This window comes from Neoarius graeffei, chromosome 9, assembly GCF_027579695.1.
Source record: "Neoarius graeffei isolate fNeoGra1 chromosome 9, fNeoGra1.pri, whole genome shotgun sequence".
In the NCBI taxonomy this organism is placed as follows: domain Eukaryota; kingdom Metazoa; phylum Chordata; class Actinopteri; order Siluriformes; family Ariidae; genus Neoarius; species Neoarius graeffei.
Genome location: NC_083577.1, coordinates 53,998,503 through 54,019,324, shown reverse-complemented (window position 1 = coordinate 54,019,324; position 20,822 = coordinate 53,998,503). Strand labels below are relative to the sequence as shown.

General features: G+C 42.1%; 1 protein-coding gene across 1 annotated transcript; it reads right to left on the bottom strand.

Moving 5' to 3' along the window:
* Window positions 1–5,136: 5,136 nt before the first annotated feature.
* slc25a6 (solute carrier family 25 member 6) lies at window positions 5,137–19,980 on the bottom strand. Its single transcript, XM_060928759.1, has 4 exons — window positions 19,800–19,980; window positions 6,722–7,208; window positions 6,462–6,602; window positions 5,137–6,306 (listed from the first exon to the last, which is right to left on the bottom strand). Exons 1-4 carry the CDS (start codon window positions 19,908–19,910, stop codon window positions 6,149–6,151), a joined length of 897 nt encoding a protein of 298 aa, XP_060784742.1. The 5' UTR covers window positions 19,911–19,980; the 3' UTR covers window positions 5,137–6,148.
* Window positions 19,981–20,822: the final 842 nt, after the last annotated feature.

The following is a 20,822-nucleotide window of genomic DNA, read 5'->3' as shown; positions in this document are numbered from 1 at the left end:
CTCGGGCTTCGCTTACGGATCTCCATGGCCTCCCTGATCCAGCGCTGATGTTTGTTATCTTCTCTCACAAGCAGAACGCAGTATATTAGCAAAAGGACTCAACTACGCTGTCACACCGAACAATATACCTCACGATGATTTCATTCTGGCAACTGAATTAGCATGTGAGAAAATACAGGATCAGGGACAAAAAGCAGCACTAAGAAACACAATAGCTGGTATATTGAAAACGGCCAAACCACCACCCAGTAACATCACAAAACAGGAAGCCAAAGCTATGAAAACATTAGCAAAAAATAAAGATATCACAATCCTCCCAGCAGATAAAGGCAGAACAACAGTTATTATGGACACTGATGAATATGAACGGAAAATGATTGAATTACTCAGTGACAACGCATTTGAAATATTAAAAAAAGACCCAACAGAAGACAAAAAAAAGAAACTTAAAGCACTACTCAAACCACTACTCAATGAAAATAAAATAGATAAGCAGGCATACAATCATTTAGTACCCACAACCAATGTCATCCCCAGGATTTACGGAACACCAAAGATACACAAACCAGGAACACCATTACACCCCATAGTAGATAGCATTGGTTCAGTTACATACAACTTATCAAAAGCACTCACCGAAATAATTAAACCATTACTAGGACTCACAGACCAACACTGCAAAAACTCAAAACAACTGGCAGAAGAACTAAAAAACATAAAAATGCAGCAAGACGAAGTTTTCATATCACACGACGTCATATCTCTGTTCACCAGAACACCCACGGAAGCCACCATACAGATAGTAAAAGAAAAATGAAAAACAGACAGGACGCTCAAGAAACGCACAAACCTCACTGTACAAGACATCACTCAGCTCCTTCAATTCATCGCCACATCCACATACTTTCAGTTCAGGAATACAATTTACAGACAGAAGGAAGGTTTTGCCATGGGAGACCCACTATCAGCCATCATGTGCGGCTTTTTCATGGAAGACCTGGAGCAGAAAGCACTCACTACAATACCAACAGAATACAGGCCAACACTCTGGAAACATTACGTGGATGACATACTAGAAAAAGTGAAGAGGGGAAACACTCAACAACTCACCGACCATCTCAACACCATAGACAATACCGGCAATATAAAATTCACACATGAAGAGGAAACGGAGCAGTCAATAGCATTTTTGGACTTAAAAATACATCACACAGAAGATGGGGACATCAAAATAAAAGTACACAGAAAACCCACACACACCGACCAATATTTAAACTGGACTTCCGAACACCCCATAATGCACAAAATATCAGTAGTCAGAACATTACATGAACGCACAGCAATAATTACAGATCCACAGGACAAAGAACAGGAGGAACAACATATACAACATGCACTGAAGGCATGTCAATATCCACAATGGGCAATATCCAAAGGGGTGGAACAGGTTAAGAACAACAAAACACAGAAGAAAGAGAAAAAGCAAAGCAACAAACAAGAACACAGGGGAGTAGTTACATTACCATACATTAGGGGAATAACTGAACGCATTCAAAGAACAATGAGGAAACACAACATTAACACACCTGTCAAACCATACACAACACTCCGTCAGATCCTGGTTCATCCCAAAGACAGAATACATCCGGACAACAGATGCAACACCATATATGAGATTCCATGTCAATTATGCAATAAAACTTACATTGGGGAGACAGGAAGGAGTTTCAACACAAGAAAAAATGAACATAAGAAAGAGTGCGAAAAGGAGACAGCTACAAGACAAACCCGAACAATAAAAGAAAAGGCACAACAGGAAAATTATAAGTCAGCCATAACAGATCATTGCAAAAGGGAAAATCATATTATGGACTGGGGGAATGCCAGAGTCATCCGCACAGAAGATAACAAACATCAGCGCTGGATCAGGGAGGCCATGGAGATCCGTAAGCGAAGCCCGAGGACCATCAACCGGGATGAGGGAGCATACATGCTCTCCCACACCTGGAGTGCCATCTTGCAGGGGACGAACAGACAGTAGAAGGCGTGACCGACCTGTCAAACCAGACAGGAAGGCCACGCCTTCAGAAACATCAGCTGATAAAAGACGCGTCACCAATAACATCCGGTGACACTCTGAGGAAGACGACAGTCGTACGTCGAAACATGTCAGGTAAACAAACCCAAAAACTAGATGTCTGATAAAAAAGAAAAAAAAAACTAACCTGCATGTCTTTGGACTGTGGGGGAAACCGGTGCACCCAGAGGAAACCCGCACAGACACAGGGAGAATATGCAAACTCCACACAGAAAGGCCCTCGTCAGCTGCTGGGATCAAACCCAGAACCTTCTTGCTGTAAGGCGACAGTGCTAACCACTACACCACTGTGCAGCCTAAAGGAAAACATATAAATTAATAAAGTTCCCAACATGAGCGTATATAGAGGATATTACACGGTGGCGTAAATATATGAAGTTTTTCTTCAAGCAGTGAATGTATATTTCGCAAGTGAGCAACGCGAACAAGTGATATATTTTTCAACATGAGAAGATACAGTAAACTTCATATCTTTGCACCACCATATATTCTTTATATCATATGGACACATCCACAAAAAATACACAAGTTAATCAAAAGAATTTTAATTTTGAACTGGTTTGCCATTTTGACAACGCGCATCCAGTCAGCAATAAAACACTGTGAGTGAAGTTATTGGAGTGAAATATTGGGAATTATTATACATACAGGACACTTTTTCCATGCAATAAAAACATGTATTCTATTCCTCTCTAGTGGGTTTACTGATAGCATGCAATATTGTTATATCAATCCTCCACATATTACGGAACTGTAACCAATGGGGAATGAGCATGCAATATTGTTACAATATTGCATCTCAGTATTAGGGGTACACACTCACCAAAACTGGACACTTGAAAACTGGAAAAAGACCAGGTGATTTTTTTTCTCATCTTCAACTGCCATCTTCAGCTTCAACTGTGCCCATGATAGCCTCAGATTCTTGTTCTTGGCTGACAGGAGTGGATCCTGATGTGGTCTTCTGCTGTTGTAGCCCATCCACTCCAAGGTTTGATGTTCTGTGCATACTGAGATGCTGGCACTACATCTCTTAGCTTGACCCCTAACCAAGACAGTTGACGGCAACCAAAAATACTAAAACGTAGTAGATGTCATAGTAAACTGTGACTGGATGAAGCATTCATTAACTCTTTGTTTTGGAGAAATGTGCTCTTTTTTGAACATGTTTATAGACACTAGAAAAAGCAAATAATATTTTCTTCTGGACAGCCTTCTTCTTCCACAAGTGAGGATTAAAAGACTTTCGGAAAACTATAGATTCCTATTCTTGTTAGATCTTTTCCCCACTTCCATGTGAGGTTGATGTAGATAGGTTGAGCCAGAAGGACCTTGTTCAAGGGTCCAACAATGGCAGCTTGGCAGTGCTGGGGCTCAAACCCCCAACTCTACCTCAAAACTATAGATTCTTATTAAATTAGCCATATTTTACAACCGGGCGGCACGGTGGTGTAGTGGTTAGCACTGTCGCCTCACAGCAAGAAGGTCCTGGGTTCAAGCCCCGTGGCCGGCGAGGGCCTTTCTATGCGGAGTTTGCATGTTCTCCCCGTGTCCGCGTGGGTTTCCTCCGGGTGCTCCGGTTTCCCCCACAGTCCAAAGACATGCAGGTTAGGTTAACTGGTGACTCTAAATTGACCGTAGGTGTGAATGTGAGTGTGAATGGTTGTCTGTGTCTATGTGTCAGCCCTGTGATGACCTGGCGACTTGTCCAGGGTGTACCCCGCCTTTCGCCCGTAGTCAGCTGGGATAGGCTCCAGCTTGCCTGCGACCCTGTAGAAGGATAAAGCGGCTAGAGATAATGAGATGAGATGAGATATTTTACAACCAAAAGCTAACACTGATGGCACAGATGTGATAAATAGGGACACTTCACTAAACTACAAATCAGGAAGGGTTGGGGTGAATTAACATTATTAAAATGTTTAGGATTCAGACAAGTGTCTGAATACTGCAGTTCCTTTTGAAATTTAATGATGTTTGTCAGTAGGACTGATTTCTGTGACGTGTTCGTTGATGTGTCAATTTCCTTTTCAACAGCGCCATCATGTGGATGTTGCCGTGTAACTGCACCATCGTCCCCAGAACCCATTTTAGAAATCACTTCATTTTCTACAGGGTTTAGTATAAATCCTTACAAAAGGACAAAAATCCTTCAACAAATTTAGATTTATACATAATACAAAATATATTTGTTATATAATGCATAAACGATGTCTTTACAAGTAGTTAATGCAAAAAAACAGCTTTCTAGTAAAAAGCAGATAAGGTTTCCACATGCTATCCAAGTTTCCCTACCAGCAACATATGGAAGCAGTTGTAAATTTGCTGCTATCTGAGAACAGTTAATGGTTTTAAACCAGTCATTTTAATATCAAAGCACTTAACACTCGGACTATAATTACTTGCAGGTTGGCAATCCCAGGCCTTTGTTAGAGCTGCACTGGAGAAAAAAATGACTTAATATTTATCTGACATGTACAGTATGATGGGAGTCAGACAAGGCAGCTCACATTACAGAAGATTGCTCAGTTTTGCAGTCATTTCAGTAATTGACATTGGCCTTTGATCTCGACATACGTTGCATGACTTGTGTGGTTTTCATTACATAGACTTGCAAAATCTCTCTGTTGATAAACAATTGGGAGACATTATGGACTGAGTGTGGCCAGCTGTGATTTCAGACCAGCCTGATTACAGATGCTTTGAAAAACTTTGGTTCAAACTATTATTGTTCTTTTTCATTTATTAGCCAAAGATTCTTATTTAAATTCACCTCTCATGCTGAGGACAGTGGATCAGTTTACAGTATCAGGTAAACCACAGATATTTTCAGTAAACTATGCAATAATATCAATATAACAGTGTACCAATATTCACATATTGATAATATAGCATCACTAGAGTCGAAGTCTATGAATATTAGGAAAATTAGGAAAGATTTGGTTGGAAATAAATAAAGGTGATTTTATGGCAGAGTCATCATTAGATTCTTTGTGTTGAAGTCAAGAAGGACACCTTTAAACATCTGAGGTATTTACTTTTATTGTGTTTACAAGCATTCCGGCTGTTTAGTCAAGAATAACATCTCTGCGAATGTGTTTTCTCTCAATGTCTGTCTACAACATATTTCACACGATGGGCGATGTCTCTTTACACTGTCCCATGTGGACACAAACGGTTGTCCTTTTCACCTGGACGTTTACATTCCTTATAATGAGATCTTATTAATCGAGATCAGTCTGGCATAACTTGACATACTGACAAGAAAATCACCATGAAAATATAACTTCCTTCATTGCTTGAGAAGGAAAATACTTTTAGCAGTGTTCCACAAAAAAGGTTACTCGTCATGTCACCCAGGCTCTGAATGTGAAGGCCATTTCTCTGGCTCTGTAGTAACAGTGTTGGCGCCATTTACTGTGCTGATCATTTTCCAATTCGCAAAGAGGGGAATTAAAGCATCATGTTGAATCCATCTCTGAACCAGCCAAGCCTATGCTTATCCAAGTTTGGACAGAAATGAAAAGGAAATTCATGGCTCAAATTTTAATCTGTTGTGTTTGATCCTTTATCTGGTTTTATATACTTGTTATTAGAGTTAAGTAGCATTTTTCAATTTTCCTACAATTTTATGGAATGAAGATAAACCGTTGCTATATACTAGCCATTACATTCGAGCCTGGGACATTGGTTAATACTTTCAAAACCTATTACACGATCTAGTCTTATTTTTAGTCATTTTGTGCCAAGTGTTCATACACAACAAAACAATAACATTCCATAATAACCCAATTTTATTAAAGATAAGCAACAAAAATAAACTACTATTTAGGTTTGTGCAGTATTATATGCCAATAGAAACTAATTCACATTGTGTTTAAATAAATGCTACACAGATTAAATAATATACAGGATTTATATTGGACTTTTACATAGATAACTAGCTACACACTGCAAAGAGAACAATGTTTGGGGAAAGCATGATATACTTTAGCAATTAGATCTATTATATGATTTTTCTTTTTAATTCTTACTACTGGCTTGGCGTGATTAAACAAATTTCTTGAATTCATCATATAGCACAAGCACAAAAGCACCTCCCATGCCTCTGAGAACATTCGACCAAGCTCCTTTGAAGAATGCTTTGGCGCCCTCATCGCGTGCAATCTTCCTCCAGCAGTCGAGTGTCCCAGTGTACATAATGTCGGCTGTGAGAACAAAACACAGACTTGAGTTCATATGAATGCTTTCATTATGGGGAGCCGTGGAAGTCACTCAGTCTTTTCAATCTACAGTGTTATAATCTATTGTTCTCCATATTACAACTGTGTGTGCAAGTAAATAATATGTCTGAGAGCTGTACCTCCTTTGCGTCCAGACTGCATCATCATGCGACGTCTGACGGTGTCGAATGGGTAAGAAACCACACCAGCTACTGCTGTGACACTCTGTGCAATCATCCAGCTAACCACAATGTGGGTGTTCTTGGGGTCAGGAAGCATGCCTGTCCGCCACCATGCACAAGAATCAACACATGTAAATAAATAAGCATGCGAGCATGGATTACACACAAAGCTCACTTCTGTCGTGCTAATAGTGGAGATGTCCCGGGAAAGGTTTTACCTTTGGCTGTGTCGTAGATCCCAAAGTATGCTGCCCTGTAGATGATGATGCCCTGCACAGAGACGCTAAAGCCTTGATACAGGCCTCGCAATCCATCAGACTTGAAGATCTTAGTCAGGCAGTTACCCAAGCCGGTGAATTCTCTGGAAGATGAGGCTTTTCCCACATCAACTGCCAAACGGGTACGGGCAAAGTCGAGGGGATAGACGAAACAAAGAGATGTGGCTCCTGCTGCACCTCCAGATGCCAGGTTTCCAGCAAAATAGCGCCAGAATTGAGTATGCTTGTCAACACCACCTAAGAAGACCTGCTTATATTTGTCCTTGAAGGCAAAGTTGAGGGCTTGTGTGGGGAAGTAACGGATGACATTGGCTAGATTGCCACGCCAGAAGGAGGCAAAGCCTTGCTCTTTGGGAATCCTTACGACACAGTCGATAATTCCTTTGTATTGCTGGTCAGCGCTGATTTGTTTGCTGGCATGTTGTACCTGCATGGTGAAATAACTAAGTTAACACTGTCAAGAATTTTGCCATGTATTTTGCAGTCTATTATTAAACAAGTGTTGCCAGGCAAAACAAACCTCGCCCGGTAGCACTTATGATGAATATGAAGATACCGCAAAAAAAATTAGGTACCCTATGGGTATATGTGGCGACTGCTTATAAATAAAATTGTTTTCTGATACCATGTCCATACAGTAAATATAGTATATATATTTACTCTGAGGGAGGAGCCACAAAAATGAAGCGTAATCCAAAAATGAACAATTTAAAAATCACAGAAGTAAAATATACCAAGTGTCTGTACTTTATATTATTTTACTCTTACCTCTTACAGTTTTTGAAACTGAAACCTCCGAACCGAGGCTGACATACACACGCTGTCACCATGACCCAAACTCTTATTTCCCGGAAATGGCCTGGTGCTAGAGCTCAGTGGAACACACTTTCCCTCTGTAACAATGGTCTCAACGTTTAGGGGAATAGAAGGGTACAAGGCAGAGAGTAGAAGGGTACAATTAAAAAGGCTGAAGCCCTTCACCGTGAACCATAGGCGAGAAAAATGGAAAACTGGGTTTATCTGAGACACAGTTTCAAGGCTTTTGGGGAGGAATTTCCAATTTATTGTAAACAGCAAAATAGTGTCTGTTTCTATTCGAACTATTGAACAGACCAGGGGCTCAGTCCAGTTTTCCCGAGGCTTGCATTTTTTTAAGGGTGATTGGCATACAGTGGTGCTTGAAAGTTTGTGAACCCTTTAGAATTTTCCATATTTCTGCATAAATATGACCTAAAACATCATTAGATTTTCACACAAGTCCTAAAAGTAGATAAAGAGAACCCAGTTAAACGAATGAGACAAAAATATTATACTTGGTCATTTATTTATTGAGGAAAATGGTCCAATATTACATATCTGTGAGTGGCAAAAGTATGCGAACCTCGAGGATTAGCAGTTAATTTGAAGGTGAAATTAGAGTCAGGTGTTTGTTATCCCATTGATTTAAATCAGGTGTGAGTGGGTACCCTGTTTTATTTAAAGAACAGGGATCTATCAAAGTCTGATCTTCACAACACATCTTTGTGGAAGTGTATCATGGCACGAACAAAGGAGATTTCTGAGGACCTCAGAAAAAGCATTGCTGATGAAGGTTACAAAACCATCTCTAAAGAGTTTGGACTCTATCAATCCACAGTCAGACAGATTGTGTACAAATGGAGGAAATTCAAAACCATGGTTACCCTCCCCAGGAGTGGTCGACCAACAAAGATCATGCCAAGAGCGAGGCATGTAATAGTCAGTGAGGTCACAAAGGACCCCAGGGTAACTTCTAAGCAACTGAAGGCCTCTCTCACATTGGCTAATGTTAATCTTCATGAGTCCACCATCAGGAGAACACTGAACAACAATGGTATGCATGGCAGGGTTGCAAGGAGAAAGCCACTGCTCTCCAAAAAGAACATTGCTGCTCGTCTGCAGTTTGCTAAAGATCACATGGACAAGCCAGAAGGCTATTGGAAAAATGTTTTGTGGACGGATGAGAACAAAATAGAACTTTTTGGTTTAAAATTGGACGCGTTATGTTTGGAGAAAGGAAAACACTGCATTCCAGCATAAGAACCTTATCCCATCTGTGAAACATGGTGGTGGTAGTATCATGGTTTGGGCCTGTTTTGCTGCATCTGGGCCAGGATGGCTCGCCATCATTGATGGAACAATGAATTCTGAATTATACCAGCGAATTTTAAAGGAAAATGTCAAGACATCTGTCCATTAAGTGAATCTCAAGAGAAGGTGGGTCATGCAGCAAGACAACGACCCAAAGCACACAAGTCGTTCTACCAAAGAATGGTTAAAGAAGAATAAAGTTAATGTTTTGGAATGGCCAAGTCAAAGTCCTGACCTTAATCTAATCAAAATGTTGTGGAAGGACCTGAAGCGAGCAGTTCATGTGAGGAAACCCACCAACATCCCAGAGTTGAAGCTGTTCTGTACAGAGGAATGGGCTAAACTTCCTCCAAGCCGGTGTGCAGGACTGATCAACAGTTACTGGAAATGTTTGGTTGCAGTTATTGCTGCACAAGGGGGTCAAACCAGATACTGAAAGCAAAGGGTCACATACTTTTGCCACTCACAGATACGTAATATTGGATCATTTTCCTCAATAAATAAATGACCAAGTATAATAGGGGACCTCCTGCGCAGACCAAAGGCCCACGCCAGCAGAGCCCTATAGGCATAGAGTGTGGATATATAAAGAAACCCATCGAGTTGTTTTCTGATGGTTTCGGTCCTGTGCGTGCCTACCACCATACCAGTGTTTGTAATTACCAGTCCCAAACACCACCTAGCGGCCAGTGTTAGTAATTGCCAGTCATACACACCATCTAATGGCCAGTGTTAGTAATTGCCAGTCATACACACCACCTAGTGGCCAGTGTTAGTAATTGCCAGTCCTACATACAGCCCAGTGGCCAGTGTTAGTAATTGCTAGTCCTACATACAGCCCAGTGGCCAGTGTTAGTAATTGCCAGTTCTATGTACAGCCCAGTGGCCAGTGTTAGTAATTGCCAGTCATACATACCACCTAGTGACCAGTGTTAGCCGGTAAAAAAATAAAACAAAAGAGGCTGGCTATGATATAAGAAAATTCTACAACCTAGAAACAGACGGGAGCTCCGCTTTTAGGCAGTGCCTAAATCTATATTTTATTTTTGTCTCATTTATTTAACTGGGTCCTCTTTATCTACTTTTAGGACTTGAGTGAAAATCTGATGATCTTTCAGGTCATATTTATGCAGAAATATAGAAAATTCTAAAGGGCTCACAAACTTTCAAGCACCACTGTAGATAGATTGGCGAGGTTATGTCTAACTTTACAAGAAATATCATCACCCACACACATTCACAGGTTATGACATCTTTATCACTGATTTTTGCACTGCTCTTTTTAAATTTGTCATTCACTTCAGTTGCTGACTCTTTATTATTAAGCTATCATCAGCACCCATAATGTCTCAAGAAACTGAGGCACGTGTCCACTGACTTAATGTCACTAGTAAAATTAATCATCAGTTTAATAAAAATATCATTTCTCACTCACATCTCTCTCCTTTAGGACCACAAAGACACACATTCTAAGCTACATTATTAAATTACAACAATCAAAATCCCAGATGACCTTCCAGTCAGGTGTTTTCTATTAATCTCTTATGTTTTTTGAGGCTGAAAATACCCGGGGGCTATCGCCCAGAAACGGAGCTCCCTTAGGTCGCTTGCCGGCTGACAGCGCTTTCAGTGTAGTGTTGTTGTTTTTTTTCACCGACCCCTGTATTACTGACACTGCCCGATGTGCTCTGGGACGGAAGGGGCTTTGACCATCAAATGGAGGGATTTCTATAAAAGATGACTGATGACAATGATGACACACATTCGTCACCGTGACGACTGCTAGTAATTTTCTCTTCATCACTGATGGATTATATTCATCAGTGACAAGTGTGACGAGCGCCAGCAGGAACCCTGGCCATTATTTAGTTGAATGAAACTTATTTTCACATTGCGCACTGCTCAGTTTTGAATAGACATGTAAACAAAAATATTTTTGTTACTCAGTGAAAAATCCGGCTGCAAATCCTACTACAGACGGCGATTTGCCACCGCTGACTGGCTACTTTTGAGACCTCTGCTGTAATAAGAATAAATATGTCTGAAAGCGATTTCTTTAGTCTAGTCCATAGCGGGCAAGCTAATAATAATAATAAATCAACAGAGCGGGGAAGTTTTTATCAATGGGGTTTAAAAGTAGGCGGGGCCAAAGCCCCTTCCTTTGCATATGTAAACGAACCAAGAAACCATCTAATGACAGCATAGCGTATGCAAACGAGGCAGGTAGTGATCCAAGCAGCGTGTTTGTGGGAGGAGTCTTTCCGAAGTAGCGCTCCTGCAGTCTGAGTTCAGAGCTTTTTAGGGCCCGAGCCCGAATGGGCGAAGGCCCTATTGATCTTGTAAGAGTTCACTATTCTTCTTCTTCTTCTTCTTTATTTTTCTCCGCTGTTGGGCCATTTTCGGGGCGCTTGCCATGGGCGAAAACGCACGAAATTTGGCACCAGTTCCAAGAATTGCCACCGCTACTCAGAACCAAAAGCCCAAACTTGGCCGGGGCTCAGGGCCTCTATAGCGCCCCCTAAGTCGTTGTGATTTTGGCCTCCCGCATTAAGGTGCCTGGTTGCCATGTAGTTTGTAGTAGTGGCATGCCATTTGGTACGCATATGTATCTCACTAAGCCGGACAAAAATGTAATGCCAATGCATTAGCCACGACCAACAGGAAGTGAGGTAATTTCACTTTTGTGCGAAATGCATGGCCACGAAGACGGCGCAACTCCTCCTAGACCGTTCATAGGAATGTCACCAAAATTGATACACATCATCTACAGACATGGCTGACAAAAGTTACTAAATACGTTTCACGTAGGATAAACCGTTCAGAAGTTATACGTCAATCAATTTTCAATGCACAATTTTACATGCTTAAAAATTCATAACAAATCTTCTAATTGCTCAAAACTGCTCATACTTCACACGCAAATCACTCATTGGGCTTCTGACATGTTACCCAATTTCTGTGATATTTCGCCACTGGGGGCGCTATTTTTGGGCAAAAAATCCAATCTTTCCTCAAATTTGGTCAAACTTCACGGCCACCCTCTTACTACCTCCCATGTCATGTATACCACATTTTGGGAATTTTCGTCCATGGGGGGCGCTGTTTTTGGCCGACGCAATTGCTCCAAAACGGGTTTTTGGTAAATAATTCCATAATGCTTTTCCTTCACACCACTACCTTGTGATAGTACGTTGCTGTTGTAGACACTTATTTTTCCAACTCATAATCGCTCATGTACAGCATAGCGCCACCTACTGACATGGGAAAAACCAAAAAATTTATTCTTCAAAAATCTATATCTCATCTTCTATTTACTCAATTGTCATCAAACTTCATACGCAAACTCTTCATAGCTCACCTGACATATACGCCAAATTTTGTGCACTTTCGCCCCTGGGGGTGCTGGTTATGGCAAAAATGATATTGCGGCTTCTGATTTGTCAAACTTGGCAAGCAAACTCTTTACAAGACCCTTATTGGGGCGCTTGCCATGGTCGACAACGCACAAAATTTGGCTCCTTTTTCTTAGACTGCCACCGCTCCTGAGAACCAGAAGCCCAGATCCAGGCGGGCCTCAGGGCCTCTATAGCGCCCCCTAACGTGTTGTGATTTTTGCCTCTCGCATTAAGGTGCCTGCTTGGCATATAGTTTCTAGTTATTATTATTATTATTAGGGCCCGAGCACCGTACAGTGTGAGACCCTATTGTTTTTGAAGGATTATTATTATTATTATTATTATTATTAGGGCCCGAGCACCGTACAGTGCGAGACCCTATTGTTGCCATGTGTCCAATTCTGTGCTTTGTCGCCATTGTGGGAGTAATGTCTCTTGCCGAAGAAGCTGTGGAAGGTATTTCGCGGGGACGCATGCCCCCGCCCCCCTTGGCCGCTGGCGCGAGGGCCCGTCAAGGCCGCTTGCGGCTTTAAATTTTTTTTTTTATCTTTTTGGTCACTGTGACATTGACCTTGACCAGATGACCCTCAAAATGTTGGAGGTTCTATTTGAGACCAATGTCCATCTAGCCTGAAAGTTTCATGAAGATTGGTCCAGCCGTTTTCCCGTACCATTGCTAACAAAAAACAAAGAAACGCGACCGAAAACAATACCTTGCCCCGCTTACTCCGTAGTGAGTGAGGTAATTACACATAAACAGCCCACAGGTTTGACAGACTATTTTTTATACGTTTAGCTTAAAGATGGATGGATGGCTTAAAAGTAGTGATGGTAGATACAATGATAGAAACAAGTCTTAAACTTTTCCATTCTGTTTTATTCTGAAACAAAACAAATCATTTTATTGGTTTGTCTTGACAGAGAGAGAGAGACCAAGGTTTTAGAATAAAGACCCCATTACAGCTGGAGAGCCACAACTTGTGTACTGATCCATGATTGTCTGAGGAACATTCAACATAAAATTACTGCAATGCGAACTCACTTTATTTATTAATTATATTTCATATATGAAATTAATTCTATGATTTTTTTTTTCAGGCAAAGGGGGGCCAATTAATGTGAACCTCATGAAGCACAGTTATACTAATCCCATTTCCAGAAACAGGATATTTTCCAAAATGTAATAAAAACAAAAATCTGTGATTTGTTAATTCACATGAACCTTTATTTAACTGACAAAAGGTACAAAGAAAAGATTTTCAATCATTTTCCTGATCAACTTAATTGTATTTTGTAAATATAAACAAATTTAGAATTTGATCTGTTTATTGGATATCCAGGTAACACCATTTTAGAAGATTCCACAGTTAACAGGTTATTTGGTAACATGATTGGGTATAAAAGGAGCATGCACCAAAGATTCCGTCTTTGCATGCAAGGATGGGTCATGGCTCAGCCCTTTGTGCTAAAATTTGTGAGAGAATTGTTAGTCAATTCAAAAAGAGCATTTCTCAATGCAAGATTTTAGGTCTTTCAAAATCTACAATGCATAATATTATGAAAAGATTTAGAGAATTCAGAGGCATTTCAGTGTATAAAGGGCAAGGTCAGAAACTACTGTTGAGTGTGCGTGACCTTCAAGCCCTCAGGCGGCACTGCCTGAGAAACTGTCGTGCTAATGTGACATATAGCCACATGGGTTTGGGAGTACTTTGTAAAATTGTTGTCACTTAACACAGTCCACCGCTGCATCCAGAAATACAGTCTGAAACTGTATTACACAAGGAGGAAGCCATTCATCAATTCTATGCACAAATGCCGCCGATTTCTCTGGGCCCAGACTCATCTCAGATAGACCAAAAAACAACGGAAACATGCGCTGTGGTCAGATGAGTCCACATTTCAGCTTGTTTTTGGGAAAACCAAACGTTGAGTTCTCAATGCCAAAGATGAGCACAACTATCCAGTTTGTTATCAGAGAAAGGTGCAAAATCCAACATCTGTGATGGTATGGGGTGCATCAATGCCTACGGCATGTGTGAGTTGCATGTGTGTGAAGGTACCATTGATATATTGGTGCATATATTGGGACTTTAGACAGACATATTCATCAAAGCAACATCTCTTCCCTGGAAGTCCATGCTTATTTGAGCAGGACAATGCCAGGCCTCATTCTGTACAGGTTACAACAGCATGACTTCATAGACACAGAGTGCATGTGCTTGACTGGCCTGCTGCCAGTCCAGATCTGTCTAATATTGAGAATGTATGGCACATCATGAAGAGGAGAATCAGACAACGGTGACCATGGATTGTTGAGTAGCTGAAGTCTTGTATCAAGCAAGAATGGACAAAAATTCCATTTACAAAACTGCAACAATCAGTATCCTCAGATCCCATATGATTAAAAAGTGTTATTACAAGGAAAGATGATGTAATACAATGGTAATAATGTCTCTGTCCCAACTCTTGAGTGTGTTGCAGGCATCTTTTTTTTTTTCATTGCAACTTGGAAAATATCCTGAATTTTCTGGAAATGGGGTTAGTACATTGCCAATAATTTTTGATTATGAATGAATAATTTAGCTCATATTTATTTACTTTGGGTAAAAACCTTTGGAGCTAGAACTGGGGACCCTGTTAACCACTTTATTGAAAAAAAAAGCCTATCAACAAATTTTGCCATTTTTTTCAACAGACATTACTGACACTACATTACTACACTCACTACAGTTCTGCAGCTCACATCACAGCTGTTGGTTATGCAAGTAGAGACAGCAAGTTCAGGTGACTCAACACAAGTGTGTGACACCTGATTGAGTTGCATGTGCATGAACCAACAACTAATCACTTATCATTGTTGTTCCCAATAACCAATACCTGATCATTACTGTTGTCTCAAGTATTTGTTTTCATCTTAAACTCTCTTCTTAGCTATAGTTACAAGTAATAAAAGTAAGTTCTTCCATCCATAACTGTTTCCTTCATGTCTCTTTCCCAACTATTCGCTACCAGTGCTTCATTTAATCTGCATTCTTGATTGAAATTATAGTATTTTGTAAATGTAAAAATAGTTGGTATTGACCATTTTCTGCAAACATAAATACTTTGTGGTGTCATAACCAAATACATATTTCTGTAAGATATCTCCTTCTTCTTCCGGTTGTTCCCGTTAGGGGTCGCCACAGCGGATAATGTCCCTCCATCTCCTCCTGTCCTCCATATCTTCTTCTGTCACACCACCCGTCCTCATGTCCTCCTTCACCACATCTGTAAATCTCATCTTTGGTCTTCCTCTTTTCCTTCTACCTGGCAACTCCATCTCCAGCATTCTTTTCCCAATATACCCTGGATCTCTCCTCTGTATGTGTCCAAACCATCTCAATCTCACCTCTCTCACTTTGTCTCCAAGCCGTCCTACGTATGCTGTCCCTCTAATATACTCATTTCTAATCCTGTCCAACTTTGTCACTCCCAATGAAAATCTCAGCATCATCAGCTCTGCTACCTTCAGTTCAGCCTCCTGTCTTTTTGTCAGTGCCACTGGCTCTAAACCATCCAACATAACTGCTCTTACTACTGTCTTGTACACTTTCACTCTTGCTGGTACCCTTCTGTCACAAATCACCCCAACACTCTCCTCCATCCATTCCAAACTGCTTGCAATCCAATCTCTTCCACACTCGCCATTACTTTCTACAGTTGACCCAAGATATCCCCAGAGATCATTTATAACAGTGTTTCTCAACCACTGGGCTGCGGCCCAAAATTTTTTTCCAAGTTGAAGCTAATTTTTACTCATAGTCGGGTACAATTGCTGGGTTGCATCCAACGTCACATCCGCCTCATTAAGCTACGGTCACACTACAGCTCATAATGCTTTATGATGGGTTATTGATGAAAATGAGGCATTTTGGTGGTGATGCACAGCGATATACACGTGAGCTAAAAGTTGTGGTCACACAGCAGGTGAACACTTGACTGTCACGCCTTCACATGCTTAAGTCTGGTGCAGCTCGAGTGGCCGTACACACTCATGGAGTGCATAGTGTGCACACTTGGGACCCGATTGTTATGGGAAACACCTGATACTGATTTGAGCGCAATCAGCAGATACGGACACTGCTTTCACAGAGGCGTTGCGAAGGATCATCCTTATCGCTGTCACATTTGTTTCAAACCATGTTTATAACGTTGTTTAAATACTCTACTTTGCTTTCATTTGTGTGTTTGTTTTTGTAAATATCACACCTGCTAATAAACGCTGTTCCTGCACTTAGATCCATCTACCGCCGTCTATCTTGTAGTGTCCTGATCCCCAGATCTTTAACCCAGCCACATACAAAAAGTTGTTTGCCTCCATGCTCTTCCAGGTTTTCATCTGTGTGTCCGTGGAGAACAATGTCTGCAGCACCAGGTAGTTTGAGATGTCGGGGAACTCAACGGATAATTTTCCAACTCATAGGAAAAATACCTCTTTGTTAGCATGTAAGGATCTAATCCCACTGAGTGGTTTCTATATCCACTTCTTTTGAGTGTACTTCTCAGTTTTAATAACTTACTTGTTTTCTATACACAAACATGGCAATAAGTTCTTGTGTTAATCACCCAGACTCCACTTCTGGATCATTAATCCCTTTTGGCTGAGAATGCCCTGCATGCATGGTTTTATACATCCATACAGTTTTAAATACAATACCTACAATTAAAAGCAGTTTGTTTTTATTGCATTTATTTCATTCCTGGGCTCCCATCTGTAACAGGGAGTGATGTTGCATTCCATTAACACACTTTACAATAGATTATTACATTCTAATAGAATAGACGAGCCAAACTCACTGGGGATCTTTTTTAATGGGCCCCGACTCATTACAAGTATGAATAGGTGGGCCTCAAAGTAGAAAAGGTTGAGAACCCCTGATTTATAATATAAAGAGACGACTTACCCCTTCCAGCTTGTCCCACTGATATGTGTGGGGTCACTGCTATATGGACCCTATGGATCCATGTCATATTAATTGGAGCATAGTTTTACACCAGATGACCTTCTTGCCACAACCCTCCCAGTTCCAGGCTTGGGGAACATCCATCCATCCATTATCTGTAGCTGCTTATCCTGTCCTACAGGGTTGCAGGCAAGCTGGAGCCTATCCCAGCTAACTATGGGCGAGAGGCAGGGTACACCCTAGACAGGTCGCCAGGCTGACACATAGACACAGACAACCATTCACACCTACGGTCAATTTAGAGCCACCAATTAGCCTAACCTGCATGCCTTTGGACTGTGGAGGAAATCGGAGCACCCGGAGGAAACCCACGCACCCCACATGGACACAGGGAGAGCATGCAAACTCCACACAGAAAGGCCTTCGTCGGCTGTTGGGCTCGAATCCAGGACCTTCTTGCTGTGAGGCGACAGTGCTAACCACTACACCACTGTGCCGCCCACTTGGGAAACAAACATTCACACCTATGGACAATTTAGAGTAGCCAGTTAAACTAACTGAATGTCTTTGGATTGTGGGGGGAAACCCACACAGGCACAAGGAGAACATGCAAGCAACACACAGAAAGGCCCCCGAGATTGAACCCAGAACCTTCTTGCTGTGAGGCGACAGTGCTAATCACTGCACCACCCCGTAATATAAAGAGATCATTTATCTCATCTCATTATCTCTAGCCGCTTTATCCTTCTACAGGGTCGCAGGCAAGCTGGAGCCTATCCCAGCTGACTACGGGCGAAAGGCGGGGTACACCCTGGACAAGTCGCCAGGTCATCACAGGGCTGACACATAGACAAACAACCATTCACACTCACATTCACACCTACGGTCAATTTAGAGTCACCAGTTAACCTAACCTGCATGTCTTTGGACTGTGGGGGAAACCGGAGCACCCGGAGGAAACCCACGCGGACACGGGGAGAACATGCAAACTCCACACAGAAAGGCCCTCGCCGGCCCCGGGGCTCGAACCCAGGACCTTCTTGCTGTGAGGCTACAGCGCTAACCACTACACCACCGTGCCGCCCCGAGATCATTTATAATATATTATTTTCTGTTTTGAAACTCTATGCTATTGTCTTCAGAAAATACTTAAAATTATGTTCTTGTAACATGCTTTGATGTCAAGTCAAGTTTATTTGTATAGCGCTTTTAACAATAAACATTGTCACAAAGCAACTTTACAGAATTTGAACGACTTAAAATATGAGCTAATTTTATCCCTAATCTTTCCCCAATGATCAAGCCTGTGGCAACGGTGGCAAGGAAAAACTCCCTCAGGCGACACGAGGAAGAAACCTCGAGAGGAACCAGACTCAAAAGGGAACCCATCCCCATCCGGGCAACAACAGACAGCATGACTATAACATTAACAGTCCTAACATGAAGTCAGCTTCATTGATGCTATAAACCCCACACCGACGGAAACCCGAGCGCAAAACCATTCACGACATCCGTAGTCCCAAAGTCAGCAAGTCAACTGCAGTCCCAAAGTCAGCAAGTCAACTGCAGTCCCCAGCCACAAAAGCACCACTGCAAGAGTCCGGAGCGTCCTCCAGGCGCGACCCCCAACTGTCCACATGGGGCCGCCCTCCACAGGAGCGATGCGATGAGACTCCAACCAGACACAGGGCACCAGGATGGATCAGGCAGGTCTGAGGAGCAGAAGAGGTCAGCATCTCGATCCCAGGACCGACATGTAACTCAGTCAGCAAGTCAACTTGATGTCTGAAATGATCATAGCAATTAAATGAATATGCTAATTTGCGATGACGTGACGTAATTTGGCGACTTCTTACGACTTTTAGGTCTGCACTGACTACACTGGGCTGGTAAGAGATGGCAACGTGCACTGTAGCTTATAACCAACATAACAGGCTTGATTCTTAGGACAAAATGTGAGCAGTAGTTGCTAAATAACGTGAACAAATAGGCAAAGCTTATGCCGTTTTAAAAATATTGCACACCTAACTTATAAAGCATCATCCACTTTGCACCTCGTATCCGAACCGTCACGCGCGTAGGCTTCGAAACTTCGAATCAGTTCGGAGTTGAATCATTTTGCTCGGTTCGCAGTGACCGAGTCATTAGCCGTAAGAAACAGGCTGTGCGCTTCATGACGGACAAGCCAGTGAATGCTGCAGATGTGTTACTATTCCGGAGCGCTGCGTCTACACGACCAAAGCGCAGGCGGACATTCTGTGTAGCATAATACCCAGATAAAACGTGTTATATGCCACTACAATGCGTGTTACACGGAAATCTGGTCCACCCTAGACAGGTTTCAGCCTCTAACGCGGATGCCGGGAGGCTGCAGGGATGCTGCAGAGGACTCCAACATGGCCTCCCAAGGATAAAGTCACTGCAGGAACTACTCACACGCCTAACTCATGTCCTACTGCAGCTATTTCAAGCTGCGGTAAAAACAAATTAATAAATAACTGGCATTTCTTAAATAACAGCATCTACCAAGAGATGATGAGGAGCTGCGGAACAAAATGTTCTTCTCACCTGCAGAAGCAGTTTTACTCTCTCGATTGGCGCGACGGCTGTTTTAGAAATGGCAGCTGCGACTCCACCGGCTAGAAAGTCTTTTGCAAATGATTTCGCGGCGTCAGCCATGGCACCTTATATTAATTCTGGTTAGACGCGCGCTTTAACAGTGGAATGGATGGTGATGAGACGCTCAGCTGCAGAGGCCGTTGTGCGCAGACTCCGACCGTCCGCGCAGGTGCGGCATCACGTCTCGCGAGAACGAGGAGGAGGAAAGCCGAGACTTGAGATCCGCACTGGCCGCTGTGCTTAGAGACAGAGAGCTTTTGAAAATATAATCCCAATCAAGGAGTACAAAGATGCAACTTCACCCAATTTGCTGACTGAAAGCAAATACAGTCCTGATCAGAATTATTAGCATCTCTGAATTTCATCATTTGCATTATTCAGAATATCTTCAGAAATACATCGGAATATTGGAATAAAATATCCATGGTTACTGAATAAAAGACCCCCCCAAATAACAGTGAAATAATAAAAACACATATCCTACTGGAAAAAAGAATTGATCTGTTTCTTCTTTACGTCACATTAAAAGTAAACTATCTCAGTCACAGGAACAGTGGTGGAGCGGGTGCAGAAACTTGGATGCCAAACCACTCCCACAGCTTCTGGTCATGCCCATAAATCCAAATAATTTGGGGAAATATATGTCTAACTCAGGTAGCACGGTGGTGTAGTGGTTAGCACTGTCGCTTCACAGCAAGAAGGTCCGGGTTCGAGCCCAGCGGCTGACGAGGGCCTTTCTGTGTGGAGTTTGCATGTTCTCTCCCGTGTCTGTGTGGGTTTCCTCCGGGTGCTCCGGTTTCCCCCACAGTCCAAAGACATGCAGGTTAGGCCAGCCTTTCTCAACCGGGGTGCCACAGCACCCTGGGGTGCCGTCTGGCTTCATTAGGGGTCTCATCTCATCTCATTATCTCTAGCTGCTTTATCCTTCTACAGGGTCGCAGGCAAGCTGGAGCCTATCCCAGCTGACTACGG

What these genes read in the sequence shown, in the direction of transcription:
- slc25a6 (XM_060928759.1), bottom strand. Translation starts at nt 19,910, where the DNA reads ATGGCTGACGCCGCGAAATCATTTGCAAAAGACTTTCTAGCCGGTGGA. An exon ending in GAGTAAAACTGCTTCTGCAG is followed by an intron (nt 7,209 to 19,799) that starts GTGAGAAGAACA and finishes TTCACCATGCAG; the next exon opens with GTACAACATGCCAGCAAACA. An exon ending in GATCTACGACACAGCCAAAG is followed by an intron (nt 6,603 to 6,721) that starts GTAAAACCTTTC and finishes GGTGGCGGACAG; the next exon opens with GCATGCTTCCTGACCCCAAG.